Source organism: Leptonychotes weddellii, chromosome 6 (assembly GCF_054177405.1).
Source record: "Leptonychotes weddellii isolate Sample4059 chromosome 6, ASM5417740v2, whole genome shotgun sequence".
NCBI classification, from domain to species: domain Eukaryota; kingdom Metazoa; phylum Chordata; class Mammalia; order Carnivora; family Phocidae; genus Leptonychotes; species Leptonychotes weddellii.
Genome location: NC_138374.1, coordinates 35,772,253 through 35,799,311, shown reverse-complemented (window position 1 = coordinate 35,799,311; position 27,059 = coordinate 35,772,253). Strand labels below are relative to the sequence as shown.

The 27,059-nt window shown below is 39.1% G+C and overlaps 2 protein-coding genes across 9 annotated transcripts in view; one reads left to right on the top strand and one right to left on the bottom strand.

The window, feature by feature from the left end:
- PARG (poly(ADP-ribose) glycohydrolase) overlaps nt 1-16,728 on the bottom strand; it is a 98,928-nt gene extending 82,200 nt beyond the window's left edge. The window contains exons 1-7 of one of the 8 annotated variants that reach the window (XM_081823907.1): nt 16,194-16,258; nt 14,002-14,091; nt 10,662-10,728; nt 9,056-10,042; nt 7,787-7,970; nt 3,381-3,503; nt 3,175-3,258 (exon numbers count right to left, since the gene is read on the bottom strand). In XM_081823907.1, the coding sequence (XP_081680033.1) occupies nt 3,175-3,258; nt 3,381-3,503; nt 7,787-7,970; nt 9,056-10,042; nt 10,662-10,699 (1,416 nt within the window). In that variant the 5' untranslated portion in view covers nt 10,700-10,728; nt 14,002-14,091; nt 16,194-16,258. Of the gene's footprint in view, nt 1-3,174; nt 3,259-3,380; nt 3,504-7,786; nt 7,971-9,055; nt 10,043-10,661; nt 10,729-14,001; nt 14,092-15,759; nt 16,329-16,578 lie in introns of those variants that run through there. The other 7 variants (XM_081823908.1, XM_081823904.1, XM_081823911.1 and 4 more) reach the window with 7 other exon arrangements.
- LOC102728876 (mitochondrial import inner membrane translocase subunit Tim23) overlaps nt 16,323-27,059 on the top strand; it is a 29,964-nt gene continuing 19,227 nt past the window's right edge. The window contains exons 1-2 of the mRNA XM_081823919.1: nt 16,323-16,561; nt 18,856-18,914. Of these exons, the coding sequence (XP_081680045.1) occupies nt 16,456-16,561; nt 18,856-18,914 (165 nt within the window). The 5' untranslated portion in view covers nt 16,323-16,455. The remainder of the gene's footprint in view (nt 16,562-18,855; nt 18,915-27,059) is intronic.

The following is a 27,059-nucleotide window of genomic DNA, read 5'->3' as shown; positions in this document are numbered from 1 at the left end:
AAAAAAAAAAAAAAAAGAAAAGATTTTAAGGATTTTTTTTCTAATTACTGTTATCTGATTTCAGAACCTCATACAAAGTATTAAACAGCAATGTCTATCAACAGGTAAAAAGACAAACAATGCATACACTCCAACAAACTGCTGATACGCTCAACAACATGGATGAATCTCGAAAATTTTCATTCTGAGTGAAAGCCAGACACACTAGCATACATACTATGTGATTCCATTCATGTAAAATGTAAACTAATCTATGGTTAAAAAAAAAAAGAAAAAGAGAAAAGCAAATCAGTAGTTGCCTGGGGACAGAGCAGAAAGAGGAATCAACTACAGGAATAAGAGGAATCTTTGAAGGTGACAGAAATGTTCTGTACCTTGATTGTAGAGGGGGTTTCATGGGTATATGCAAATGTCAAAAATTATGAAATTACATACTTGAAAAGCATGCATTTTCTTACATGTAAAGTATTCCTCAAAGTTGGTAAAGAAAAACATTTTACATTCTAACTTTTACACTCTTAATTCTTTTTTTTTTTTTTTTTTAAGATTTTATTTATTTTTTGACAGAGAGAGACAAAGCAAGAGAGGGAACATAAGCAGGGGGAGAGCGAGAGGGAGAAGCAGGCCTCCCGCCGAGCAGGGAGCCCGATGCGGGGCTCGACCCCAGGACCCTGGGATCACGACCCACGCCGAAGGCAGACGCCCAACAACTGAGCCACCCAGGCGCCACCTACACTCTTAATTCTTTAATGGGATTTTATAATTAGTATTAATTCCTAACTAATATCTACTTTTACTTTAGTCTTCAAGTCTCAAAAGTAATCTACCACAAGGTCTCCTATCATTAGAAAAACCGGATGCTGTTCTGTATTCTTAGCTATCAACTACTGAGATTTCCTTTAATTCATAATTCATGATACGCACAATTAGTTAAAACACAAAGAAGTCCATTCTTTGCAAATTATCAGACACATCAATTATAGAAATATTACTGTGTAAATTGACTTTTGAAGACACTATTCCTTTTTTATTTTTTTTTATTTATTTTATTTATTTTTTTAAGATTTTATTTATTTATTTGAGAGAGAGAATGAGATAGAGCGAGCATGAGAGGGGGGAGGGTCAGAGGGAGAAGCAGACTCCCTGCTGAGCAGGGAGCCCAATGCGGACTCGATCCCAGGACTCCAGGATCGTGACCTGAGCCGAAGGCAGTCGCTTAACCAACTGAGCCACCCAGGCGCCCGACACTATTCCTTTTTTAAACTTTTAACCTTTCTAATCCCACTTAACTCAATATCAAATAAAAGCAGTAAAAAGATTATTATACTCAGTAAGAGGGACTTAATGTTCCCCCCCCACAGTGTTCTTTCAGCAAAAGAAACAATTACCATAAGCAGATAGAAGAAAATCTCGATGAATTACTCTGTTCTGTTGAATCTACCATAAAATAAACAAGAAAGGGAAATTCAGAGTAAAGCAATTACCCCTTCTTAAAGTAATCACTGGTGCACTAAGGAATTGCTAAAGAGGTGAGCAGACAAGGTAATTTAGAACACTATGATTATTCTGTGTTTATGCTTAAAGAAAAAAACATGAAAAATTTAAATAATCCTGCTTATAAGGCCGTCGGACCTAAGACAGTGTTTCTCAAATGGAGTATAGATAGTATTCTTAGGCGGCCTGCTTCTGTTTTTCTAAGTTTATAATTGTGGTTTTGGAACACAAAGGGCAAAAGACAACACACTGTAGGAATGAAGGCTGGTGCTTTAAGCAGATAAAAATGGTGAAAATTTTGAGCTATCCTAAGATATACTGTAGTACAGGACTGTCAAATTCTACAGAACCTGGACCAAAATGCTATCATTTTTATTTGCAAGCTGATGTTCTCTATACAGATCCCATCTTTGTATCTACTAACATCCACCAACTGTTTGTGACTAGTGAGTAGTAAAAAGAAAATGAAGAATTTTTTTCTTTATAAAGTATTTTTTAAAGTTCTCAGCATACTATTTTGAGGTTCAGATCAGTGGTTAAAAAACTTTTGTGCAAAAAGGGGATACTGAGTATAAACTGTTTTCACTGTGATAATGAACACAACTCAAATGATGGTTCATAATGCTTAAAATGTAAAAAAAATCAAATGGACATAGCTGTAAGTATAAAGAGTTTATATTCAATTTTATGCTTGTACATATGCAGTTAACATTATACTAAAAATAAGTAAACTCTGGCAGATCCTGAGAGCTTCTTCCATTTAAAAGGAGTACATTACAAGATTGAGAAACACTGTCCTTAAGGAATGAAATTTTCAAAATACATTATGATACAACATCCAATGTTTTCCATGTAGAGAAAAAAGAAAAGCAAACAGGAGCTATAGAAAGGTACAGAAAGTTTAAGAATAACTTGTTAAGTATAAATGGAAAAACAGTATAAAACCTGAGGAAACTGTACACAACAAACTAAGTCTCTCAAAGAAAATGAAACCCATTTTCACACAAGTATAGAAAAATCTATTATTATTATAGTTATAAAACCTTTAAAAGTTTACATGGCTATAATGCCAAAAATAAACATATACTCACCCATATTTTAGATATTAGAAAAACAACCTAATGGTTGCTCTTACAGTCTTAAGTGAAATATTAAAAAAATCAAAAAATAAATTATTGCCAAAATGTACAATTAATAAATAATTAGATTGCTAGAAGCTATATTAACAGCAATATAAAACAGAATGTTTAATGTATACTTTAATCATTAGGAAACTCTGTTCCCTTTGGGCAAATATTGCTAAAGTCATAATTCTTTCATGATTTACTTTTAAAGATATTTCAGAAACATGATAATTCTAAAAAATAAAAGAAGCCTGGTCTGAAGGAAATTGGATGGGGAATCAAGAAACAAAGGTCTTATTCCTCGTTCTCCAAATTATTCTGTGTAGCTCCAGGCAAGTCATTTACAACTCTAGATTCTTCTACTCATTTGCTAGTGATGGAGTGGAAACCAAGAATGTCTCTTAAGAAAGTTCCTCAGGAAGCAAGCACTTTGCATACAAATATGTTGTTACCCGAGTCTATTAAAGATCAAAAAATGTCTTTAAGGGACACACGAGGCCACGAGGCCCATCTCTAAGAATTACATACCAGAGGCAACAATAGCAAAAACAACTACCTTCAGGTTTTGGGGTCGTGTGAATTTGTTGAGAAGTGCAGTTTGAATGAGCTCCCACCGGCTCCCTGCAGTTCGCTCACCATTCTTTAAGGAAAAGGAAAAACAAATGAAATTATTCTAAGTTCTTTTGGATCACAGAATCAGAAGTCAAACAAACACATACTAAACTATCGTTCAGACTAAAAAAACATCTGTTTTGTGCTTACTTCATCTTCCACAGGGTACAAGTTTTGTTCTGAACAAGGCATCTTAACATGCTTGTTGTCCCACAAATCTTTGAAATGTGTTGGAAAGGGTTTAGGAACTTCTCCTGCTCGCAAAAGGTCTACCTGAAAGAGAGGGAAACAAGGAAACTGTAAGTGCATAAAAATTAGGCGTGCCTTCTACAAAATAATCCAAATTAAAGCAGCCAAAGCAAATGCTATAAAATGCAGACCAGCTCCTCTTTAAGAATCTGAGAAGTCCTCTCCAGCTGTTCCTGCTCCTTATCTCCAGTTGATCAGTTTCCAAGTCATCATATTTGCTCATTCCATCTCCATCCCATCTAGGCCTCTAGTCCTCATTATTGCTTGCCTTCTAGCCCTCCCCTAACTCCCACTGCCCCCAGATATTCACCCTCCATAAAGCCCTTATTCTCACTTGGGAACAACCTTAATCTTTCTAAAGTATTCCCAGGCTCTTAATCCTATAATGGCTCCCCTCTGCCTATAGTGATTCCAAATGATGTTCCTAGTTTTTAACATCCTCTCTTACCCAAACACTGTCTGGTTAAACATCTATTCTGACCTTCAACACTCGACTCAATTTTCATTTCCTCTAAGAAGTCTTCAAAAACTTAAGGACAGTTAGTTTATTCCCTCCTGTTTTATTAGATCATTATCACACCAGAGCACACCTGTTTTTCCTTCCCCAACTGGGCTCTAAACTTCCTGAGAATAATAACCGTATTAACTGTGGATTCTAAATATTCATGAAAGAGCGTGCTTATGTGTTTTTGCATGCATATATGTAGATACATATACATGTGGCAAATGAGCTGAACTCCAAAGGATAAGAAGAAGTTAACTAGGAAAAGGAAGACAGGAAGCTTGTTCCTCAAAAAGGGAACAGCTAATGGAAAGGAAGACTGTCCAATAGGCAGCTCATAAAAGTCTGCAACTCAAGGAGTGCCTGGGTGGCTCAGTCAGTTAAGTGTCCAATTCTTGATTTCAGCTCAGGTCATGATCTCAAGCCCTGAGTCAGACTCTGCTCTGGGTTAGTTACACATATATATTACTGTATTCAGGAAAAAGAATCTAGAAGAAAATACACCAAATTGTTAAACTCTGGAAATAGGACTAAGAGACTTGGGTTTTGAGTTACATACTTTCATATAATAGCTGCCTTTTTAATTTTTTTTACAATGAGCCTACATTACTTTAATAAAATAAAGATTTTTTAAAAGATTTTTAAAATTCACAGGTTATACCCCTGAAACAAATACTACATTATATGTTAATAAAAATAAAAAAATAAAAAAACAAAAGCTGAAATGGTACAAATAAAATAAAATAAAAAAGTAAAAAAAAATTCACAGGTTATTGGATATCTAAAAATAAGTAAACAGTAGGGGCGCCTGGGTGGCTCAGTCGTTAGGCATCTGCCTATGGCTCAGGTCATGATCCCAGGGTTCTGGGATTGAGACCCACGTCGGGCTCTCTGCTTAGTGGAAGCCTGCTTTTCCCTCTCCCACTCCCCCTGCTTGTATTCCCCCTCTCGCTGTCTAGCTCTCTCTGTCAAAATAAATAAATAAAATCTTTAAAAAAAAAATAAGTAAACAGTAATTACAGAGATTAAGTAATCATGGTATAGGATGCTTTGGGTTTTCCTTATGGCCAGTGAGAAAAAGAAAGGCAGTAAACTCAAAATGTCACTTAGCTCTTCAATCAATCTTTTCTCCGAATCTTGACCATTAACATCTTCTCAGTCATCCAGCCTTTTCTTAATTTTCCCTGCATTATCAGTGCCTCCTTTTCCCTTATCACCCGTATTTAAGAATATTCACCATATCCTATCAATTTTACCCCAAAACAAAGCAACCATCTATATTCTTTATTTCCACATGACCCTATCTCAGTGACTTTCAAACTCTTTTAAATATCAGAACCCTTTCTTCACCTAAGAAATGTGACATGAAATCATATTTAAATAAAACTGTTTTTATAAATATAATTTTTCAATAACTTTTATTTGTTCTAACATCAATAAATGACAATGAGATTACAATATATCAAGCTCCATACTCAGCAGGGAGCCTGCTCCTCCCTCTCCCTCTGCTGCCATTCCCCCTGCTTGTGCTCGCTCTCTACCAAGTAAATAAATAAAATCTTTTAAAAAAAAACTGGATTAACCCTACGACCCAGCAATTGCACTACTGGGTATTTACCCCAAAGATACAAATGTAGTGATCTGAAGGGGCATGTGCACCCCAATGTTTAAGCAGCAATGTCCACAAAAGCCAAACTATGGGAAGAGCCTAGATGTCCATCAACAGATGAATGGATAAAGAAGATGTGGTATATATACACATGGAATATTATGCAGCCATCAAAAAAAAAAAAAGAAATCTTGTGATGTGCAATAACATGGATAGAACTAGAGGGTATTACGCTAAGCGAAATAAGTCAATCAGAGAAAGACAATTATTGTATGATCTCACTGATATGTGGAATTTGAGAAACAAGACAAAGGATCATAGGGGAAGGGAGGGAAAAATGAAACAAGACAAAACCAGAGAGGGAGACAAACCATAAGAGACTCTTAATCTCAGGAAACAAACTGAGGGTTGCTAGAGTGGAGGGGGGTAGGAGGGATGGGGTGGCTGGGTGATGGACATTGGGGAGGATATGTGCTATGGTGAGTGCTGTGAATTGTGTAAGACTGATGAATCACAGACCTATACCCCTGAAACAAATAATACATTATATGTTAATAATAATAAAAAAAAAATTGCCTATAACCCAGCAATTGCACTACCAGGTATTTACCCCAAAGATAAAAATGTAGTGATCCAAAGGGGCATGTGCACCCCAATATTTAAGCAGCAATGTCCACAACAGCCAAACTGTGGAAAGAGCCTACATGTCCATCAACAGATGAATGGATAAAGAAGATGTGGTATATATACACAATGGAATATTATGCAGCCATCAAAAAAAAAAAAGAAAAGAAATCTTGCCATTTGCAATGACATGCATGGAACTAGAGGGTATTATGCTAAGCGAAATAAGTCAGAGAAAGACAAGTATCATATGATCTCACTGACATGAAGAATTTGAGAAACAAGACAGAGGATCATAGGGGAAGGTAGGGAAAAATGAAACAAGACGAAACCAGAGAGGGAGACAAACCATAAGAGACTCTTAATCTCAGGAAACAAACTGAGGGTTGCTGGAGTGGAGGGGGGTGGGAGGGACGGGGTGGCTGGGTGATGGACACTGGGGAGGGTATGTGTTATGGTGAGGGCTGTGAATTGTGTAAGACTGATGAATCACAGACCTATACACCTGAAACAAATAACACATTATATGTTAATTTAAAAAATTAAAATAAAAATTGGATTATGGTGATAGTTGTCTAACTAAGTAAATTAAATATCACTGAACTGAGTGAGCACTTAAGATGGGTAAACTTTATATACCTCAATAAACCTGCTTCTTCAAAAAAGAAGCTACAGAAAGTATAAAAGAGTTACCAGGGGCTAGTGAGAAATGGAGTTATTGTTTAGCAGATACAGTTTCTGCGTGACATAATGAAAATTTTCCAGAAATGAATAGTGGTAATAATTGTACAACATGTACTTAATGCTACTGAAATGTACACTGAAAAACAGTTAAAATAGTAAACTTTATATTATGTACATTTAACCACAATTCTTAGAAATAAGGTTTTAGACATGTTGAGTTTGAGACAACTGTGGGACAGTAACAGTGATGTCTAGAAGAATCTGAAGCTCAGAAAAGAGGGTAAAACTGGAGAATGATTTGAGGATACTGAACCATACACAACTTTGAACTTTAGGGATTAACCCACTACCTAATATACAGTGGATGCTCAACAAATAATGTCAGTTGAATTTAAAACAAAAAGAAAGAAAAGAATCCAGTGAGTTTAAAAAAAAAAAAAAAAGAGGGGCGCCTGGGTGGCTCAGTTGGTTAAGCGACTGCCTTCGGCTCAGGTCATGATGCCGGAGTCCTGGGATCGAGTCCCGCATCAGGCTCCCTGCTCAGCGAGGAGCCTGCTTCTCCCTCTGACCCTCCCCCCTCTCATGTACTCTCTCTCTCTCTCAAATAAATAAATCTTAAAAAAAAAAAAAAAGATCTTTAAAAAAAAAAAGATACTGAAAAAGTCAATTTCCTTATCAGCTGACAATGATACATCTTATGGATGTATTAAGTGCTATATTAAGTAAGCTATCATTATATTTCTCCAACCTATAGACTTCTTAGTACTTTATATATGCAGAAAAGAAAAGCAGTTTCTATGCCTTGGTCTGTTTTTCACGTTAATAAGTTATCATAATAAATCAAGACTTAAGAGTCTTCTCTCTTTATAGGTAAGAAGTAATACCTACCCGAACAGTTACTGTGTGATTGGCAGATGGCCTCAAGAGAGGCAGCCGGATGCCACACCTAGGCATTCTTCTCATCTCCTCAATAGGAGTTCCAAGCCATTTCTTATCTGGAGAAAGGTGAGGTGGAATGTATTTAGGTATCTTCCTTTCTGTTCTTTGATGCTTGATTTCACATTGTTCTTTTCTAAGGTCAAAACAAATGTATTCAGTCACAAACCACTTACTATTTAAGTTTTATTAGATACACAAGGACAAAACTTACCCAGAATGTTATTGTTTAAAACGTGCCAAGGGGCACCTGGGTGGGGGGCTCAGTCAGTTAAGTGTCTGCCTTCGGCTCAGGTCATGATCCCAGGATCCTCAGGATTGAGCCCTGCATTGGGCTCCCTGCTCAGCAGGGAGTATGCTTTTCCCTCACCCCCTCCCCCGTTCTAGCACGAGTGCATACACTCACTCTCTCTCTTACACATAAACAAAATCTTTAAAAAAGTGTGCCAGGCTTGCTCTCTCTCGTTGGTATTTACAGTCAAAAGAAAAATTTATAAAACTTAGAGTAAAACTGAAGAACTTATTTTCAAGTCTGTGGAAGGAATTTCTAAACACAGAAATTCCCTTCCAAAAAACAGACCGCATAAGAATATGTACACTGCCAAATGAGTCATGGTTCATAGTATCAGCTACTTCTCAGGTTTCTAGACAACAGTTTTCAACAAAGTGAACTTACTGTGGCACATGTGATAGAAAATATCACAAAAATTATGGAGAGTAAGCTTTAAGATTCCATATGGGATAACTGTAAAAATGTAAGCTTTGTAATCAGACAGACTGGGATTTAAATCCCAGCATTACCACCCACAAGTTACAATTTCAGTGAATTCTCTAACTCAAATTTCAGTTTTCTCATTTGCAAAGTGAGGACAATGTCACTTGCCTACCCATCAGAGCATTAGAGAAAATGCAGTATATGAAGACCTAGAAAAATGGATAAACAGACACTACTATCAACCTAGTATTTTTATATTCTGATAATCCACACAAATTTCAGAAGGAAAATCATGAAACTGAAAAAATCCAATTAACAATATTTATTTATTTCTCGTTTTCTGTTTCTGGTCTTTCTGAATCTAGGTTTAAATTTACCATAAACAAACAACAGGAAACACAACTATTTCTTTGCCTCACTGTAAACCGTAACTTGGTTAAACCATTCCCTTACAAAGTTATAAAAGGTATTACACTATTGGAGATACTCTTGTTGAAAAAAATTACCTTTTGTCCTCTGCTTTGGGCATTCTCATGAAATGATCTGTGATTTTAGAATCCTTTTTCCCATGCTGCTTGGAATTCCTACATTCTACATTCAGGCTAGAAGTACTTCCAGGTGGTCTGGGACTTAAATCATTCATTCCACTCCGAGTCTCTCCTCCTTCAAATTGAAAATGTAAACGAATTTCACCTCCTTTAGAAGAGGACCGCTTCCTCAATTCAGTGTCAGCTTCTCTTGCTTGGAACCTTGAAGGTTTACTTGCTGTTTGGGAGGAATTGCTATCTTCTTGCTCATCAAAACCTGGACTTGTCTCCTCATCTGCTTCTGAGTCCTGACAACTATTTTTGGAATTATCTACATCCATTGGTGACTCAGGTTCACTTTCTTTTTCAAAAGGAGGAGAATTTCCTAAACTACTCTCTTGTCTACTCAATTTGTTGGCATTTTTCAGTTCAGTACCAACATCCTCAGAGCTGATGTCTGACAAGGGACTCTCTGGCACCACATCTATCTCTTCCTGCTGACAACCTGCACAGTCTTCTACAGGATGGCAAGACTTGCTACACTTCTGGTGGCTTCTGGCTTCTCTGGCCCGTTCATCTTCTGTGGTCTGCTTTGTATTTGTAAACTTTGCAGTTGTCAAAAATTGTTGGTTGTCTCTACTTCCCTCACTATCTGTGTCACTGTGATCATCATTTCCAGGTGACTGATCAACGTTAGCATTACTGAACCGCTCTGGCACCAGAGTTACTGTCGGAGGCTCACTTTCTAAAAGCCGCTCTGTATGTTTCCCTTCATTTTGCCACTTACACATAGCTGCAGTCTGATGCTGGTTCAAATACTGTGTACTTTTTTCAACAGATGATTTATCAAGACTTAGCTGAGAAACATTTTCTAATTTTTCCATATTATGTTGATAAAAGTTATCTTTTTGTACAGAACTCATCATGGATTCTACTGTTGTATTGTTGTTTTCTTTACTATGCAAACTACAACAGAATAGAAAGAACTAATGAGACAACAGAACTTATGATACAATAAAAAGAATTTATGGTATAAAAAAAAATCACTTATCCAATCACATTCCCGGTATCACAGCAATAATTAAACTACTGGTGATTTCCTAAATACAGAGTATGCCCCTTTATGACTCCATGACTTTGCACATATGCCTATAATGTCCTTTCCCCAACTCTGTGCCTGGGAAACACCTGCCCTTCCTTTAAATGTTAAACTTCACTCACCTCTGGGCAGGCCTTCCTGCAAAGGTAAAGCTAATTCTTTGTTCTATATGCTAACCACCACTGTTCTCTGCTTATACCTTTACTGTCCTATTTATCACACTATGTAATAATCATGTGTTTTTGCATCTGCCACCAGTATACTATAAGTATCTTAAAGACAGAGACTATACTCCTCTTTTATCTCTGTATGTCCAGTATATAGGACAGACCCTAGCACATGAGAGACTCTAAAAAATTATCATTTATAAACTGAAAGAATGAATATAAAGAAAAATGGGAAAGCTAGGAGAAAGAGTAGCATGAAACAAGATAAAACATTCATATATCATGTTATTCATTTTTCTATATAGGCATGTTTCTATACCTTTCTGATTCAGTTGTCTTGATTCCTTTAGTGTCCATCCAACTGGTAATAGTCTTTTGTTTGAAAACTGTAAAAAAAAAAAAAAAAAAAGACACACACCAAAACAATTATGTATACTCATACCTGCCTTCAAATATAAAATACCTATAGCAGCATTTATACATGTAAGGCATTGTGCTAGGTTCTGTGAATTTGTTTTCTTTTTTTTAAAGATTTTATTTATTTATTTGACAGAGAGAAACACAGCGAGAGCAGGAACACAAGCAGGGGCAGAGGGAGACAGAGAAGCAGGCTTCCCGCTGAGCAGGGAGCCCAATGCGGGGCTCGAACCCAGGACCCTGGGATCATGACCCGAGCCAAAGGCAGATGCTCAACGACTGAGCCACCCAGGCGCCCCTAGGTTCTGTGAATTAAACAGATACTAATCACTCCTTCCACACTCAAGCAATGGGAGATAAGACAGAAATATAAATATAAATGCATTTGGCATAGAGTAGAAAGTGACAGGCCCAAGAGAGCTGGTATGGCCTAATGGATGAGAGTATAGGCTCTGAAATCAAATCACCTGGATTCAAATCCTAGTTCTCCCATTGGATTCCTATGTGTCCTTGTGAGGGATCATTTTTCTGTCTCTCAAATTACTTATTTATAAACTTGCAAATTAATAGTACCTCTCCTGGGCTTATTATGAGGTTTAAATTAAATAACACATGCAAGGTGTTTAAGGCACAATCTGGTACATGCTCAGTAAATGTCGATTCTTAACTACCTTTAGTATTAAAAGAGATCCTGATAAAGAATTAAGGTATTTCCTAGAAAAGACTACTTTAGGGAACTGGAGTAAGTGGGACAATCTGATAAGAAGGGCTTGAATTGTTCCTTGAAGAATAAACATGTAGTCACATAAAGGGAAAATCATAAGCAAAGGCACCAATGCCAGGGAAATATAAAGAACTTAAAAAGAAAGCAACAGAAAATATGATTGAAAAGTCAGCTAGGGGGCGCCTGGGTGGCTCAGTTGGTTAAGCGACTGCCTTCGGCTCAGGTCATGATCCTGGAGTCCCGGGATTGAGTCCCCCATCGGGCTCCCTGCTCAGCAGGGAGTCTGCTTCTCCCTCTGACCCTCCTCCCTCTCATGCTCTCTGTCTCTCATTCTCTCTCTCAAATAAATAAATAAAATCTTTAAAAAAAAAAAAAAAGAAAAGTCAGCTAGGACCATATCATAGAAGTTCTTGAATGACCCACAAAAAGAGGTACAAACGGGGCGCCTAGGTGGCTCAGATGGTTAAGCGTCTGCCTTTGGCTCAGGTCGTGACCCCAGGGTCCTGGGATGGAGCCCCAACTTCAGCCTCCCTGCTCAGCAGGGAGCCTGCTTCTCCCTCTCCTTCTACTGTTCCCCCTGCTTGTGCTCTCTCACCCTCTCTGTCAAATAAATAAATAAAATCTTTTAAAAAGGGGGGGGTGCCTGGGTGGCTCAGTCATTGAGCGTCTGCCTTCGGCTCATGATCCCAGGGTCCTGGGATCGAGCCCCGCATCGGGCTCCCTGCTCCGCAGGAAGCCTGCTTCTCCTTCTCCCACTCCCCCTGCTTGTGTTCCCTCTCTCATTCTCTCTCTCTCTGTCAAATAAATAAATAAAATCTTTTATAAAAAAAAACATTCCTCAGTCCTTCTGAGAGCCCTACTTCTCTTTCCAATACCACTACTTCTGGCTTTCAAAGGTTTCTTTTGCAACATGCCACAGGACTGCTTCAGATTTTACCCCCTTATTCCTGAAATAGGCATAAAATTATGCTTCCCAAAATATCTGGTAGTTTCTTTCTTTTTACTAGAAATAATTCCAGGAAACAAAAAGGAGGGCAGTGGGAGGTGATGAAAACGATACAAGATCTGGAGTCAAACAAGATCTTGGACTAAGATCTTTGCTCAGTCGCTTACTAGTACTTCACTTCGTTGAGCTTCTATTTCCTCACCTATAAAATAGGGTTAACAGTAAATATCTACTTCAAGGCTTAGGTAGATCAATGAGAGAAAATACTAAGTGTCCAGTCTTCACAAAGCAGAAATTCAACAAATGTCTTCTCTTGCAACACTTCCACCCAATCTCTTTTTCACTGAGATCAGTCCTCCAACTTTATTCTGATTTCACACCATTCACACTTAATCTCATTAGTTATCATCACTCAGTAACCAGTGTATTTCAATGTTCAAGGAGCAAATCAATTAGATGCTGCTACTGACACAAGCAAAAGATACAAAATGCTTTGAAATTCACCTGCATTTCAAAGGAACACCCCACCTCCACAAAAAGTCCCCTTCCTCCAGCACCAGCAAGATAAGGTATGAGAAGGAAGGATATGGTGAGACAAAAGAGTGATGGACAGTGGGAGTTTTGAGAGGAAAGAGGTCTGAAGATGATTCTGACAGCACTGAGGCTGAAGGAATGACATGGGGGAAGGGAGACAAACCGGCTCCAACTGCCCCCCCCACCCCAACCACCACCACCCACCACTGACCTATACTTAGACCATGGCTGGAGCAGGAAGAGAAACTCTAGGTAGTTATAAAAGGCAGAAAAGAGGAGCTCCCATCAGAAGGTGAATAGCACCCTGAGTTCTGCCTACATGCACATTTCAACCAATATAAGAAATATGCCCAGGGAGGTAAATAACACAAAATTTAAAGATGTTGAATGAATATCCATTTCCTTTTCTTACCTACTCTCCTAAAATAACTGTATACTAAAATTTTAAATACCAAGTTCCTAAAAGACCTCCAAATTTGAAACAATAGTTTTTGTTTGGACTTTCCACATTTTATTAATTGGTGGCCTGTGCCCGGTATACAAAAACATTTATACATATAAAGTACAGCCCAAGTAGTAATTTGGTTCCTCTTCTGCAGAAATCTGCAGAAAATAAGAAGATCCAACCATGAGGACTGCCCCCCCCACTTGCAACTAACTCTTCCACCTTTATATGTAAATAAAGTTAATGGGCCCACAAATTAGGGTCTCGCAGAAGTCTGACACAGTACTTGGAGGTCACCTCAGTTCTCCCTCCTCCTTCATCAAGTTCTCTGTAATCTATGGCCTAAATCTTAAATCCATTACTTCCTCTTCATCTTCAAAACAGCATCAATATCAAAAGAACAAATACACCACTTTTTGGACAACTGCATTTGTTTCCTGCAACTGGTCTCCTTGTCTGGTCTTGATTTTCTCTAACCCAGTGTTATATAAAGGACTAACTTTTTTTAGTAAAATACAGACAATATAAGAATGCATCATACATAATAGGTATTATTTCATGAAACATGTTTGTAATAAATATGGCATATTTACCTAGTTCATAGATTTCTTACTCCGTGTACCGGCCGAAATTTATACAGTGGACTGCAATCAGAGAAGTCCAAAGGCCACAAGCCATCTTTTCTAAAATATAACCAAATGTTATCTCCCTTTTAAAAGCTTTCAGTGGCTCCCCATTAACCACAGAATAAAGTCCAAACTCCTTGAAATGGCAGTAGAATTTGTCCATAATAACTTCTGCCCTTCTTCCTGGCCTCAAGTCCTGTCACTCCTGTCATTTTATGCTCCAGTTCTACCACCTTTGCACATGCCATTCTCTCTGCATATTTAATTACTTCTCTCCTTTATCTATACAGCAAATCCTGCTCATCCTTCAATATTTAGTTGAGGTCTACTCCCCACTGCCTCTAAGTCCTGAGAGAACTAAGTTTACACCATTAACCCAAAGACTGTCTGACCTCTGGCCAGCCTCTTACACTGTTGACAAATGCATCCTTTTGGAAATGTTCTCTTTCTTGCATGACACAACAAAAGCCAGGCTTTCATCCTACTCTTCTGGCTGCTTCTCTTCAGTCTACTCTTAGATGATGGTGTTCCTAAAGTTTCTGTCCTAGGTCACCTTTATTTTCTCTACATGTTTTATGTGATCTAACCTACTTCCATAGCATCGATTATCACGTTTATGCCAAAAATCCCCAGATCTGTATTTCCAGCACAAATTTATTTCTTATGAGGTACAAACCCACAGATCTCATTCTCTCTGAATCCATCCACTTCTCTCCTTCCCTACTGTCCACAACCAAGTATAAACCATTATTATCGCCCACCTAGACTAACTCCTCTAGTCTTAGGCCTGCACTTCCCCTCCCTTTCAATCCATTCTTCATTTTCTACACACCAGCCAGAGACCTTAAAAAAAAAAAAAGATGTGTGTGCATGCACGTATATATAAAGTCACTTCCCTACTGAAAATGCATTAAAAGCTTCTCATTGCCCTTAGAGGTAAAGTTCAAAACCCTCAGCACTGCCTATATTTCCCAGTATGATCTGATCTTTGCCTATCTCCCTGCAGCCCCATCTCTCATTACTCTCTCCTGTTGACAGTATGCACCAGCTGCACTTCAGGAACATTTCCTACTTCCTCTTTTCTAGCTAACTCTTCATCCTTTTTCAGTCCTTAAAATAAGCACCTCATCTTCTGGGAGATTATCTTTGATCCCACAGACTGGATTAAGACTCCTGACTCCTACCATAATGATGTATGTCCTTCACCTGTAAGCATGTGGACTTTTGTAATTCTCTCTCCTGATAGATTTTAAGATCTGAAGACAGAACCCAAGTTACTCTTGTTCAACACTGTATGCCAGAAACAAGCACAATGCCAGCTAATACTAACAGCTCTGCACCCCAGGATGCAGAATCTGAACCAAGAGAAGTTGTGACCTTCTTTGTACCTTTCTTTTCACCTAAAGGTTGAAGCTTCACATACACAATTAGACTTCCTTAACAACTAAGGCAACTTCTCAAACCCGAGGAAAGCAAACAGGTGGAGTCTACTGCCATTTTCCACCTTGTGAGTAACTGCTCATCAGGGTTTCTCACACCACCAATCCCAACGGGTAAAATGCGGCCGCATTCCCCTACCAGTGGCCTTAGTGGCTCAGCAAGAGGGCCTCAGAGTGGTGCACATAAGACCAGAAAGGGGTGGCTGGAGTCCCTGGGTCCCCAGACAGAGACCAAGAAGAGGTCTGGGCCAAAGCGAAGGACAAAGATCTTTATTTCCCCACGTACCAAGCGAGGTGGAGCTGCCTCTGTGCGGTCCCGCCCGCCCCGGGACGCAGCCTGACGAGGACGGTGGGACCCTGAACTGCACGGGAGCGTCCTTGGACTCGAGAACGCGCCTCTGCCTGCCGGGGAAGCTCCGGGCGTCCGAGGCGGCCGGCGGAGAAGTTGCAGCGGCGCCCCAGCGGGGTCGCTTGGTGCAGGGCTCACAGCCGGGGCCCGCACTCATGCTTGGGACCCGCAGCGCAGAGTCCCCGGGCCGGCCCGGGCGGAAAGCCTCATTCACTAACCCTAAGAGGGACGGACTGCGCCGGCTCCTCGGCGCCTCCAGGCACCATTCCCTCTCTGCCGCTGCCTGTTTCTGCAGTTGCTGCTCCGCCGGCCTCCCAGCCAAGCCCTAGCCAGTCGCCTGCCTTCCCTCTTCCACAGGTACCCCCACCTGCCTCAGGATGCGCCGCTTTGATTCTGGCTTGGTTCACTTTCCCACCACCGGAAGGCTGCCGTCAGGCGCTTCCGGTTTCCGGGACGTATAATGTCGCAAAGCGGAAGTGCAAGGATTAGCGGGTACCGGCTCCCGGAAGGTCACCGTGTGAAGGAGGCCTTGGTAACGCGGGTCTCCCCGCTTTTTCTGGGGAGCAACGGCGGAGCCGACGAACCCGGCCTGAGACGGCGGTGAGAAGCAGACCGGCGGTTTGCTGCGACATCATGGAGAGCGGCGGGGGAAGCGGAAACAAAACCACAGGGGGGTTGGCCGGCTTTTTCGGAGCCGGCGGGGCAGGTTACTCGCACGCGGATTTGGCCGGCGTCCCGCGTAAGTATCGGGCCTACCTTGTGAACATTTCTCAGTGGTTCTTGCGACTCCGCCAGACGTGTAGTGTGTACTGTTCTTTTTTTGGCTGGCGTTCACAATCTTCCTTACCAGTGGTTGGGATAGTGTGTTTGCGCTGCCGCTCTTTCAAGATTGAACGACTTTTTGGAGTCATGGATCCTCGAGAAGTTCTGTCCGGGTGACCTGGACTAGGGATGTTGGCCTGTTTTCTTCTCTTTATATACGAGCCTAGTGCCTTGTATTTCCTCCCACACATTCCTTGTGTGTTGGGCTGTGTGCTTGACTCTAGATTAAGAGGAGAGTCTAGCTCTGCAAGTAAATACATTCCAAACAGCCTGTAAATAACTTTTAAGCACAAAGTCACGTGTTTCGAAACTGCAGTGTAGCCGTCAGGGCAAAACATTTAATATTGAAGATAGGCAAGAAAGAAGTTTGAGTCGGGCCAGCGGAGGAGCTGAGAAGTGAACTGTACTTTAAAGGCCATTTATGGACTTGAAAAAAGAAGCCAGGTAAGACTTTTCGGAAAGGAAATATGCAAGATCAAAAGTGCAGAAGCATGTATACCTTGCCTGTGCTCTCTCAATTCTGTGAATATGTCTTCCAGATGTTTGGGACTTTGTGGGTATTCAACTGGATGAATAGAACTTGTTCTTCTCCAGGTCTTTTATGCTCAAGAACAAAACAGCCCTAGTGTCACTTACGTCGAAACTGAATCTGGAACACATTTTACATATAAGTCTTCCGAGGTCTGAGTTTTGGAGCACAAAGGGTAGTGCCTTAATGTGACAAAGCATTGTTACATTAATTTGATTAAGATTTGAAGGTAAATTGAGAAGTCGAGGGTGAACACCATTCACTTAGCACCTGGAATGGGCCAACGACTTTTCTGTGTGCAGGTCTACCAGTGTTTAAAAGAGATGATTGCTGCTTTCATGGAGTTTACATCCTATTGAAGTGAGCCAAGTAACACAAACACATTTCAGTTAATGATAAGCGTATGTAAAGGCATCAAAACAAGATCGAGAGATGGCGATGGGAGCAGAACGCCTTTTTAGAATAGGTCAGGGAAAGCAGCTAGAGGGTGTTGACATTTGAGCTGTGACCTGAATACAATACAAATGCGGGGGCGGGGACACACACGGACGTACACAAGAAAAAATGGTTAGTCCAAATGCCCTGGTGGGGGAAGGGGGGGACTTGACATGTTTAAAGAACAACTGATGGGCCAGTGTGTCTACAAAGTTGCGAGGGAGTTGGAGCAGTAGGAGATAATGAGATCAGGAGAGCAAATCATGGCCACTAATGCAGTGTTTTATAAGCCATGGTAAGGAGTTTGGATTTGATTACAAGTGTGAATGGAAGCCATTAGGACTGATTCCTTTTCCTAAAAAAAAATCACTTTAGTTGCTATATAGGAAGTGAATTGAACGGACTAGAGCAAATTAGGGAGTCCATTTAGGTAAGAGATTGTTACTGTAGTCTAGGTGAGATTTAATGGTTGGACTAAGATGGTAGCAATAAGGATGGTGGTAAGTAACAGTTCAAGATGAATATTGAATATAGAATTAATAGGACTTTCAGTTGATGAAAGGACTAGAATCATGGGAGTTTCATAGATTGTGAGCAATCACAGGATTCAAGGATTAAATTTAGAATGTGAGAAAGTTGATTTTCCCTGGTAGATTTTTTCCTTTGTCAAAGTTACTGGGATTCAAGTCTGGCTCTCTGAGAATTTCTGTTTTCTTTTGTCCTGACCCCCATTCCTTTGGTGATGACCCAAGAATGATCTACACTGCCACAGCAAATCACCTTTGTCAGCAACTGTCAATACTAAGATTTGAAGGAACTGCCTAAAAATGTTTATATATAACCCATAACCCGGGCACTGTTTTTCCCATGGAATTCATTGGTCTCTTGTCAATCTTACTTTTGCAGTTTGTATAGATGTCAAGCATCCCTGTAGCAAAGTAGAGGAAATTAGCTTTATAATTGACTTGGGCTGTGCTTCCTTCTACTTTGATTATTTGATCCACGTTATTGCCAATATCTTCTTGGTATGAGAGCCTGAACCACTAGTGCAGGACCTGGTTTGAGATTCAGGACCTCAGGAGGAGACAGCCCCAAAACTGCCAGACAGGATAAGCGTAGAAAAGGAGAAAATCTCATCTATTCAGTGAGCCTGTAAATCAAAATTGGAAAACACCTGAAACGGTGTAATTAACACTAAATGAAATAATTTTTTAAAATTTCATCGCAATGTGATGTTCTCTCTCTAGTGACTGGTATGAACCCTCTGTCTCCGTATTTAAATGTGGATCCACGATATCTTGTTCAGGTAAGATTAGGACTAGTCCTTTTATGAATTTTTTAGTTTGGTGATTTATCTTACCACTTTAAAAAAAAATCCAGGTTCTTATGCTGACTAGATCTATGGTACATATTTCTGGAGGCACCAACTCTAGTCTCCATTCACCCTTTTTCTTTTCTCAGAAACTCTGGGGATTTGAATTGTACCTCCCTGATGCTAATTAATTAATTCCCTTTAAAGAGTTTTTGGGGTTTGAGGTGGCTATTTTTTCTTTCCTATTTAAATTGTGAAATATTTTAGCATAAAATTTACTATCTTACCCATTTTTAAGTGTACCGTCCAGTGGTATTAACTACATTTATAATATTGTGCAACAATTACCACCTACCATATCCATAACTCATTTCATCATGTAAAACAAACTATACCCATTAAAAAATAACTTCATTCCACCCACCCATCTCACAGCAACCACCCTTCTGCTTTCTGTCTCTGGTTTTGATACTCTAATACCTCAAATAAGTAGAATCATAGTATTTGTCTTTTTGTGATTGGCTTATTTCATTTAGCATAATATTCTCAAGTTTCATCTACCTTATAGCATGTATCAGAATTTCCTTTCTTTTAAGGCTGAATAATATTTAATTGAATAATATTCCATTCTGCTTATCCATTCATCTGTCCCTGGACGCTTGGATTGCTTTCATATTTTAGTTATTGGGAATAGTGTTGCTATGAACAATAGTGTAAAATGTCTCTTCCTGAGCCTCCTTTTAATTCTTTTACTTATATTTCCAGAAGTGAAATTACTGAATCATATGGAAATTTTATTACTAATTTTCTGAGGAACTGCTATGCTGTGTTCCATAGCACTGTACCATTTTACATTCCCAAGAACTGCACAAGGCTTGCAATTTCTTCACATCCTCACCAACACTTGTTATTTTCTGGGGTTTTTTGATCATAGCTATTCTAATGGGTATGAGGTAGTGCTCCTTGGGGGTATTTATTTATTTATTTATTTATTTGACAGAGAGGGAACACAAGCAGGGGGAGTGGCAGAGGGAGAAGCAGGCTTCCTGCTGAGCAGGGAGCCCGATGTGGGGCTCGATCCCAGGACCCTGGGATCATGACCTGAGCCAAAGCAGATGCTTAACGACTGACACACCCAGGCGCCCCAACTCCTCATGGTTTTGAGTTGCATTTTCCTAATCATTAGTGATATTGAGCATCTTTTCATGTGGTTATTGCCTATTTGTATACCTTTGGAGAAACGTTTAAGTTCTTTGTCCATTTTTGAATTGGGTCTTTATTGTTGTTGTTGAATTTAAGTTTTATATATATTCTGAATATTAACCCCTTATCAGATAACATGATTTGCAAATATTTTCTCGCGATCTTTTGGTTGCCTTTTTACTATGCTGATACTGCCTTTTGAGGCACAATATTTTTAAATTTTCACAAAGGCCAGTCTTTTAATTTTTTTCTTTTGTTGCCTGTACCTTTGGTGTCAAATCTAAGAAGTCATCGCCAAATCCAATGTCATGCTTTTCTCCCATGTTTTCTTCCAAGAGTTCTATGGTTTTAGGTCTTACACTTAGATCTTAGATCCATTTAATTTTTGTATTAAGTGTTTAATTTTTTATTAGGTGTTAGATAAGGATCCAGCTTTACTTGTTCATGTGGATATCCAATTTTCAGAGCAGCATTTGTTAAAAAGAGTGTCTTTTTCTTGTGGAATGATCTTGGCAGTCTTGTTCAAAATCATTTGACCATATATGTGAGGGTTTATTTCCAGGTTCTCTATTCTGTTTGTCTGTCTTTGTGTCAGTATCACACTCTTTTGATTCGAGTAGCCTTGTAGTAAGTTTTGAAATCAGGAAATGTGATTATTGTTCTTTTTCTTTTTTTTTTTTAATTTATTTGTCAGAGAGAGCACAAGGAGGGGGAGCGGCAGCAGAGCAGGCAGAGGGAGAAGCAGGCTCCCTGCAGATCAGGGGGACTCGATCCCAGGACCCTGGGATCATGACCTAAGCCAAAGGCAGACGCTTAACCAACTGAGCCACCTAGGCATCCCGATTATTGTTCTTTTTCAAGATTGTTTTGGCTGTTTGGGGTTCATTGAGATTCCATATTAATTATAGGATGGGGTTCTTTTTAAAAGATTTTATTTATTTCTTTGACACAGAGAGAGCAAAAGAGAGAGAGAGACAGAGAGCAAGCACCAGCAGGGGGAACGGCAGGGAGGGGAGAAGCAGGCTCCCCGCTGAGCAAGGATCCCCATGTGGGGCTGGATCCCAGGACCCTGGGATCATGACCCGAGCTGAAGGCAGCTGCTTAACTGACTGAGCCACCCAGGTGCCCCAGAAACATGGTATTTTGATAGGGATTTCATTGAATCTGTAGATTCTTTTGGATAGTATTGACATCTTAACAGTATTAAGTCTTCCAACCCACAGACATGGGATATGTTTCCATTTTTTCAAGTCTTTAATTGCATTTAAGAGGTTTTATGGTTTTCATTGTGTAAGACTTTTACCTCATTGGTTAAGTTCGTTCCTAAGTAGTATTCTTTTTTTATTTAAAGATTTTTTTTTTTCTTTTTTTTGACAAGGGAGAGAGAGAGAGCGCACAAGCAGGGAGAATGGCAGGCAGAGGGAAACGGAGAGGGAGAAGCAGATTCCCCGCGGAGCAAGGAGCCCAGTGCACAAGGAGCCCAGTGTGGGGCTCCATCCCAGCAGGACCCTGGGATCATGACCTGAGCCAAAGGCAGACGCTTAACCAACTAAGCCACCCAGGCGCCCCTATTCTTTTTGATGCTATTATAAATGGAATTGCTTTTGTGATTTCTTTTTCAAATTGTTCATTATTAGAATGTGGAAATCCTTTTTTGTGTGTGTTGATTTTGTATCCTGCTACTTTGCTGAATTTATTAGATCTAATAAGTTTCTTTCTGCAATATGTAGGATTTTCTACATATAAGATCATTTTATCTGCAAAGAAAGAAAATTTAGCTTCTTCCTTTCCAATTTGGATACCTTTTATTTCTTCTTGCCTAATTGCTTTAGCTAGAACATGTAGTACAAGTATCCCCCGCTTTTTGAAAGTTCACATTGTTCCACTTCACTTTTATGAGAGATCTACATTATGTAGGTCTGTATATAGTACCTGTTTATGCTGAAAAAAGAAATCAGAAGAGGATTTTTGCTTTTACCGAAAAAGCAAAAATAGTGTTTAGCATTTGTTTTGCAGTGAGCTGTTATAGTGGAACCACCGAGCTCCTTCCTGGGGATCTACACTCAGCATCTCAGCATCGAGCCATTGCAGCCTTGAACTGTGTCTGTGAGCATCTGTGCTTTATCTTGATTTATTTTGTGTGTCTGATAGCAAGCTGTGTCCTAAGGTATCAGAAAGGCCTGAGAGAGGTTATCTTTGGGTCTGGGAATACTCAAAACATTTTTCCATGTAAGTTGGTGATAATTGCTTCTTTGCTTTATGACATTTTGACTTACAGGAGGTTTCATAGGGATGTTCTACTTACAGATATCAGGGGAGGCTTGTACTATGTTGAAAGAAAAGTGGCAGAAATGGGCATCCTTGCCTTTTCCTGATTGTGGAGGGAAAGCTTTTATCTTTTACCTTTTAATATAATGTTCACCAGGGCGCCTGGGTGGCTCAGTTGGTTAAGTGACTGCCTTCGGCTCAGGTCATGATCCTGGAGTCCCAGGATCGAGTCCCGCATGGGGCTCCCTGCTCAGCGGGGAGTCTGCTTCTCCCTCTGACCCTCCCCCCTCTCATGTGCTCTCTCTCTCTCTTTCTCATTCTCTCTCTTTCAAATAAATAAATAAATAAAAATCTAAAAAAATATATAATGTTCACTGTGGGTTTTTCATATATGGCTTTTATTATGTTGAGGTAGTTTCCTTCTATTCCTAGTTTGTTGAATTCTTTTTATTGTAAACGTATGTTGGATTTTGTGAAATGCTTTTTTTGCAGTAGTTGAGGTGATCATGTGGGAGGTTTTTTTCCCTTCTTTCTTTTAATGTGGTGATTTATGTTGATCAGTTTTCATATATTGGACCATCCTGCATTACATGAATAAATCCGACTTGGTCATGGTGTGTATCCTTTTAATATGTTGCTGAATTTGGTTTCCTAGTATTTTGCTGAGGATTTTGCATCAGTGTTCATAGGGATATTGGTCTGTAGTTTTCTTGTAGTGTCTTTGTCTGGCTTTGGTATGAGGGTAATCCTGGCCTTATACCAAATATTACCTCCACTTCAGTTTTTTGGAAAAGTTGGAAAAGAATTGGTGTTAGTTCTTTAAATGTTTGGTAAACTTCACCAGTGAAGTCGTTAGGTCCAGGGCTTTTCTTGGTTGTGACTTTTTTTTTTTTTTTTGAGAGAGAGAGAACTCGGGGTTGAGGGGGAGGGGCAGAGGGAGAAGGAGAGTGAGAATTTTAAGCAGGCTCCATGCCTAGCACAGAGCCCCAGTGAGGGCCTTGATCTCACAACCCTGAAATCATGACCTGAGCTGAAATCAAAAGTTGGACCCTTAAGCAACTGAGTCACCCAGGTGTCCCTGGTGTGACATTTTTTATTGCTGATTTCGGTCTTCTTACCAGTTCAGTTATAAGTCTATTTGGATTTTCTGTTTCTTGGTGAGTTTTATGTCTCTAGGAATTTGTCTATTTCATCAAGGTTATCCAGTTTGTTGGCATGCAGTTTTTCATAGTACTTTCTTATTTTTTCTTTTTCTATCCTTAAGTTGCAAATTAGGTTGTTTATTTGAGATCTTTCTGATATTTTTAATAAGCATTTATAGCTCTGAATTTTCCCCTTAGCACCACTTTCACTGAATCTCATAAGTTTTGATATGTTGTATTTTCTTTTTTATTCATCTCAAGTATTTTCTAATTTCCCTTTTGATTTCTTTTTTGATCTATTGGTGGTTTATGGATATATTGTTTAATTTCCATGAATTTGTGAACTTTTCATTTTATTTCTGTTACTGATTTCTAACTGGTATTGTTGTGGTTGGAGAAGATACTCTGTATGGTATATTTTAAAATCCGTTGAGACTTAATTTGTTGTCTAATATATGATCTGTCCTGGAAAATGTCCCACATGCACTTGAGAAAAATGTCTATGCTGTGATATTATTGTTAGAGTGTTTTGTATATGTCTGTTAGATCTGTTTGCTCTTTGATTTATTGTGTTAAGTGCTCATATTTCCCTATTATGTTTTGTCTGGTTATGATGATTATTATCCATTACTGAGAATAGAGTATTGAAGTCTCCCAATTATTACTGTAGAAATTCGAGTTTTATACTTAATATATTTAATGGTCTGTTACTAGGTGTGTAAATGTTTATAATTGAATCTTTTTGTTGTATTGGACCTTTTATTAATATTCTTCGTCTTTTGTAACCTTTTTTTGATTTAAAGTCTGTATTTTCTGGTATTAGTATGGCCACGCTGCTATCTTTTGGTTTTTATTTGCATGGAATATCTTTTTCTCTTTCACTTCACTTTGAATCTTTTTGTGTCTTTGGAATTAAAGTAAACCCCAGTGTAGTTGGATCCTTTATTGTGCCAATCTTATGTCTTTTGTTTAAAGAGTTTGATCCATTTATATTTAAAGTGATTACTGATAAGGAGGGATTGCTGTCATTTTGCTGTTTGTTTTTTATATGTCTTCTAGCTTTTTTGTCCTTCTCTTGTGTTACTGTCTTTTGTGTTTACTTGATTTATTTTTTGCAGTGAAATTTTAAATTTCTCATTTCCTTTTGTATATGTCCTTTAGCTATATTCTTTGTAGTTACCTTTGGGGATTTAACATCTTCAAATTTAACATCCTAAAATTATAAATCTAGTTTGAATTTTTACCAGTTTAATGTCAATAACATGCAAAAACACTATTTCTTTAACAGGTGTATACTCCTCTCAGTTATTAATGTCATAAATTTACATCTTTAGGGACACCTGGGGGGCTCAGTCCTAAGCGTCTGCCTTCAGCTCAGGTCATAATCCCAGGGTCCTGGGATCAGGTACTGCTCCTTGTTCAGCAAGAACCCCACTTCTCCCTCTGCCTGCCACTCACCCTGCTTGTGCTCTCTCTCTCTCTGACAAATAAATAAAATCTTTTAAAATTAAAAATAAAAATGGGTAAAGGATTTGAATAGATGTTTCTCCAAAAAGATACAGAAATGTTCAATAATCACATAAAAGATATTTAACGTCACTTATAGGGAAATGCAAATCACAAAAACGAAGTGAGATACCACTTCACCCCTGCTATAGGTATAATCAGAAACATGCAATAACTGATGTTGGTGAGGATGTGGAGAAATTGGACCTTCATGCACTGCTGGTGGAAATGTAAATTGAAACAGCTGCTTTGGAAATAGTCTGACAGTTTCTCAAAATATTAAGAATAGAGTTACCATTTGACCAAGTAATTCTACTCAGTAGATACATACCCAAGAGAATTGGACAGTTTCTCAAAATATCAAAAATAGAGTTACCATATGACCCAGTAATCTACTCATAGATATATACCCAAGAGAATTGGAAACGTATATCCACACAACAAATTGTGCGTGAATGCTCTTATCAGGTTTATTCTAAATAGCCAAAAAGTAGACACAACCCATCCATCAGGTTAAGAATAAACAAAATTTAGCATCTCCATGCAATGAGATATTTAGCAGTAAAAAAAGGAAGAAGTAATGATACATGCTGGAACATGGATGAACCTTGTAAACTTATTACATGAAAGAAGGCAGTCATAAAAGACCATAATGGTATGATTCTATTTACATGAAGTGTCCAGAATTGACAAATAGAAAGAGACAGAAAGCAGATTGATTAGTAGTTGCCCAGGGTAGGGGAGAAATGGAGAATGACTGCTAACAGGTATGGGGTTCTTTTTGGGGTAGTGAAAATGCTCTAAAAATGATTATAGTCTTTGTTGTACGATACCTGAATATATTAAAAACCATTGAATTGTACACTTTAAATAGGTGAATTATATGGTATGTGAATTACATATCCGTAAATTGGGTGGGTTTTGGGTTTTTTAAGAGTAGTGGTTGGGACTTTTTGTTTCAAGTTGAATCACTAACAATAATTGACTACCTGCATTTCTTGTTGAGTGTGTTTCAATAGAAGCAAGTGGATAAGACTTGTTTAAAACTTGTTTTTACAGGAAATGTTTGTCAAATATCTGCACTGTATGTTTATTGATTTTATTTCAAAAGTACCTCTCTCAGTATTTTACTCAAAATTTCAAAACTAATCACATGTGTTTTAATTGAATGTTGAATTTAGGCCTAAAGGTTGTACTGTAGCTCCATTTAAAAATACATAACATCTAGGGGCGCCTGGGTGGCTCAGTTGTTTAGCGTCTGCCTTCGGCTCAGGTCATGATCCCAGGGTCCTGGGATCGAGCCCCGCATTGGGCTCCCTGCTCCTCGGGAAGCCTACTTCTCCCTCTCCCACTCCCCCTGCTTGTGTTCCCTCTCTCGCTATGTCTCTCTCTGTCAAATAAATAAATAATATCTTAAAAAAAAAAATACATAACATCTTGACCCTGCAGTGCTAGGTGGGGCTTGGTAAGGTTAGACATCAAAGAAAATTCTGCATTTTTAAAAAATTAGGATTCCTGCTTAATCACAAACATTTGTAGTGACCTTTTCCATTCAAAGGCAAGAGGGACTTCAGAATTGAAAAGGTTTTCTCTGGGTGCCTGGGTGCTCAGTCGTTAAGCATCTGCCTTCAGCTCAGCTTATGATCCCAGGATCCTGGGATAGAGCCCCACATCGGGCTCCCTGCTCGGCGGGAAGCCTACTTCTCCCTCTCGCACTCCCCCTGCTTGTGTTCCCTCTCTCGCTGTGTCTCTCTGTCAAATAAATAAATAAATAACCTTAAAAAAAAAAAAAGAATTGAAAAGGTTTTCTCATCTCGTTATAAAAACCATGGAGGGGCGCCTGGGTGGCTCAGTTGGTTAAGCGACTGCCTTCGGCTCAGGTCATGATCCGGGAGTCCCTGGATCGAGTCCCGCATCGGGCTCCCTGCTCAGCAGGGAGTCTGCTTCTCCCTCTGACCCTCCCCCCTCTCATGTGCTTGCTCTCTCTCATTCTCTCTCTCTCAAATAAATAAATAAAATC